The sequence below is a fragment of the Apodemus sylvaticus genome, chromosome 19, assembly GCF_947179515.1.
Source record: "Apodemus sylvaticus chromosome 19, mApoSyl1.1, whole genome shotgun sequence".
Classification (NCBI taxonomy): domain Eukaryota; kingdom Metazoa; phylum Chordata; class Mammalia; order Rodentia; family Muridae; genus Apodemus; species Apodemus sylvaticus.
Window position 1 is genome coordinate 59,723,501 of NC_067490.1, and position 3,922 is coordinate 59,727,422.

Genomic DNA, 3,922 nt, shown 5'->3' on the forward strand with positions numbered 1-3,922 from the left:
GATTGAGAAAGCATTTGGGAGAGACACAGCCTCACTCTGCAGCCTGTTCTGGCATTTCTCTCACAGGAATGTTTATATGTGTGAGTCACCATGCGTATGCTATTTTGACTTTTTAAAACTCTTCACTTATGAAAGTTGTGAATAAAAGAATAGCTGACCGACTATACAAACACAGCTGTGTTTTCTTTTACTTACTGAGGAAATCAAATGAAATATATTCATGATTTTGTTTCAGTACCCCCTATCCAGGTTCTTTATTTCATGAGGTATTAAGTTGCAAAAACACGATGACCAGAACCTCAAAATTCTAGTATGGACATTTCCAGCAAGTGGAATTTCAACAATGAGAAGCCTCAATATCACTGCCCATCACATCAATGGCTTTATTCTGGTAGGCTTCTCTGAATGGCCATGTCTGGAAATGGCTCTTCTTGTGGTCATCTCCATCTTCTATATAGTGACTCTCTTCGGGAATTCAGCTATTATCATTTTATCTCTCCTTGATCCTAAACTCCACACCCCTATGTATTTCTTCCTGGCCAATCTTTCCTTTTTAGATCTCTGCTATACCACTTCTACTGTCCCCCAGATGCTGAAAAATATTCAGAGCCATGAGAGAAGCATCAGCTATGTGGGCTGCATAGCACAACTGTTCATTTTCCTTAGCCTAGGATCTACAGAATGTGTGCTTCTCTCCATCATGGCCTTTGATCGCTATGTGGCCATCTGCCATCCTCTGCGTTACACAGTTATCATGCACTCTCAGCTGTGCCAGCAGCTGGCAGCAGTAGCCTGGATAACTGGTTTCAGTAACTCCTTGGTGCAAACAGTGTTGACATCTTTGTTACCTCGTTGTGGCCAATACCAGGTAGAGAATTTCTTCTGTGAGGTGCCTGCCATGCTTCAGTTATCATGTGTTGACACCTGGGTCAATGAAGTAGAGATGTATGCTGCTGTGGTTGTCATAAAAGTTATCCCTCTTGGGTTAATTCTTTTCTCTTACATCAACATTGTCAGAGCAGTCATAAATATACAATCTTCTGAAGGTCGAAAGAAGGCCTTTAACACATGTGGGTCTCATCTTCTGGTGGTCATCATGTTCTATGGCTCTGCCATCAGTGGGTATGCATACATGGCACCCAAGAGCAGCACAGCCAAACTGAAGGGCAAGCTTTTGGCACTGTTCTATGGACTTATAACGCCAATGCTGAACCCTCTTATCTATACCTTGAGGAACAAGGATGTCAAGGAAGCAATGAAGAAGGTACTTGGAAGAGAACAAGAGCAAGGGTGGAACTTGGATTAGACAAAAGCAGATCCTATAGCTATCCAGTTCTTGGTTCCACAGCAGGATTACCCACATCCCTTGTTCCTTTAGCCAGAAAAATAGAGCCTGATTGTGACCACTTGTTATTAACTATATATAATCAAGGTCATAGTTAATGGTCATTGGAATGGTCTGATAATTCAACAAGTACAAAAAATAATAATAATATAGATTTGAGTAAATGCTAAGTTTGGTTAACTGTCTTGGCTAATTTTTTTTTAATATTCTTTCTTATTCCCTAATACATTAAAAGTAACGGAAGGGGTATTTTAGGAACGTAATTAAAAAGCATAAAGAAATCTGCTTGAAATTTAGTCATTTTGAGCCATAAGCAACCAAGATGAAAATGTCATTTCCTCCTTTCAAATATTTTGCATATTATAAAGATACATTTTTACATTTAGTTGTATTGTTGATAAATGAGTGATTGTAGTAATGATCTGCATTGCTGTGGACAACAGTAATGCAAAGAGAGCCCCATAAAATGCTTCTGACGGTTTATGTTACTTGCAGTCTCCTTTAGAATATATTTTTAATTTTAGATTGCAATGTTTATTAGATTTGCCTCCACTGTGATTTTTTGCATGTAAAGAATACAAAGTAATATACTGAATAACATAACTGGGTATATATTAAAATTATTTTTGTCCTATTTCTTGATAATTATTATTGGAATTATCACTCTAGGAAATAACCATTACAATATTTGTTATTCAATAATATCATGGTTATTATTAAGGTTAAGTTATTATCCTGTTTCCAATTTCTTTGAGGGAATAGTCATTTATTTTATTTACAGGGAACTTTTTAAAATTTGTTATTAATTTTTCTCATATAATATATTTTGATCATATTCTTTGCCCTGCTCCAAATTCTTCTATATCTTCTCTACTTTTCTACCCACCTAACTTCAGGATCTTCCTTTCTGTAAAATAAAAAGCAAAGCAAAGCAAAGCAACACCTCCCGCCCAGAAAAATGAAAACAGGTAAGCTAAAAGAGAAAATTCAGTAAAAACTAAAGCAAAATGACAAGTATGCACACACGCGCACGCACGCACACAGACACACACACACACACACATAGGAGGCTGTTTTGTGTTAGGTTTTTCCTGAAGCATAGTGGAATAGTAGCTTCATGAGGGAAATCTAACTTCCCTTTCCAAGCAAGTATCAATTGCAAACAGCTTATTGATAAGGGGTGGGACTTTGTGTCTACCTCTCATTCTCACTGCTAGGATTTTGTCTAGTTTAAATCTGTCCAGGTCTTCTGCATGCTATCAGTCTTTTTGTGTATCAGTCCTTCCTATTTATAGCTACTTGATCTCCTTCAGCTGTCTAATTGCCCTAGCTAAGACTTCAAGCACTATACTGAATAGGTATGGAGGTAGTGGACATTTTCTTAATCCTTGTTTTAGTGGAAATGTTTTTGAGCTTCTCTCCATTTAAATTGGTGTTAGCTATGGACTTGGGCATATTGCCTTTATTATGTTAAAGTTGTTCAGCTTCCATGAGTGTGTATACTTTCTGTCATTTCTATTGTTTTGATATCCAGCTTTAATCCACTGTGGCCAGATAGGATGCAGGGTATTATTTCATTTGTTCTTCTATCTCCTAAGAATTGCTTTGTGTACTAATATGTAAAATTTGGAGAAAATTCCATGGGCTTCTGAGGAGAAAAGATGTCTAGAGTCTGAATGGAAAGATCTGTAGATATCTGGTGAACTGATTTTATTTAGGACCTTATTAATTTCAGTATTTCTGTCTTTCATTTGTGTCTCAATGACCTGTCTACTGGTGAGAGTGGGGTAGAAAAATCATAAAATGCCAATGTGTGAGGATCAATATGAGATTTTAGCTGTAGTGTTCTTTTTATGGGCTTGGACACCATTGTGTTTGGTGCATAGATATTAAGAAATGAAGTATCCTATCTGGATTTTCATTTGCTATGTATGTAGTATCCTTTCTTTCTTTTTTTTGTTTTTGTTTTTGTTTTTTTGTTTTTGTTTTTTCAATGCAGGGTTTCTCTGTATAGCCCTGGCTGTCCTGAAACCCACTCTGTAGACCAGGCTGGCCTCAAACTCAGAAATCTGCCTGCCTCTGCCTCCCAAGTGCTGGGATTAAAGGCATGAGCCACCACTGCCCGCTGTAGTGTTCTTTCTTATATCTTCTAATTCATTTTGATTTCAAGTCTATCTTGTCAGATATTAAAATGGCTATGCCTGCTTGTTTCTTGGGCCCATTTTCTTAGGATATACTTTTACTTTATTTTACCATGAGATAATACCTATTATTTATGGTAATTTTGGTTTCTGGATGCAGAAGAAGGATAGATTCTGTTTTCTAATCCAATCTGTTAGTCTGTGTCTTCTTTTAAGACAATGCTGAGAGTTACTGATTTATTGATTCTTGTTATTTTGTTGTTATGATGCTATTTTTTGCCCTCTTTTAATTTGTGCTCTAGGAATATTTATTGCTTGTATTTTCTTGGGTGTGGTTAACCTCTTCAGATTGGCATTTTCCTTCTAAAACCGTCTGTATAGATAGACTTGTAGATAGATATTGCTTTGATTTTATCTTATTATGGATTGTTTTTCT

At 36.6% G+C, this 3,922-nt stretch overlaps 1 protein-coding gene across 1 annotated transcript; it reads left to right on the top strand.

Annotated features, from left to right (window-relative positions):
• The first annotated feature begins 343 nt into the window (after positions 1–343).
• Positions 344–1,306, top strand: LOC127669310 (olfactory receptor 2B6-like). The gene has a single exon (XM_052163139.1). It carries the CDS (start codon positions 344–346, stop codon positions 1,304–1,306), a length of 963 nt encoding a protein of 320 aa, XP_052019099.1.
• Positions 1,307–3,922: the final 2,616 nt, after the last annotated feature.

What these genes read in the sequence shown, in the direction of transcription:
- LOC127669310 (XM_052163139.1), top strand. Translation starts at nt 344, where the DNA reads ATGAGAAGCCTCAATATCACTGCCCATCACATCAATGGCTTTATTCTG.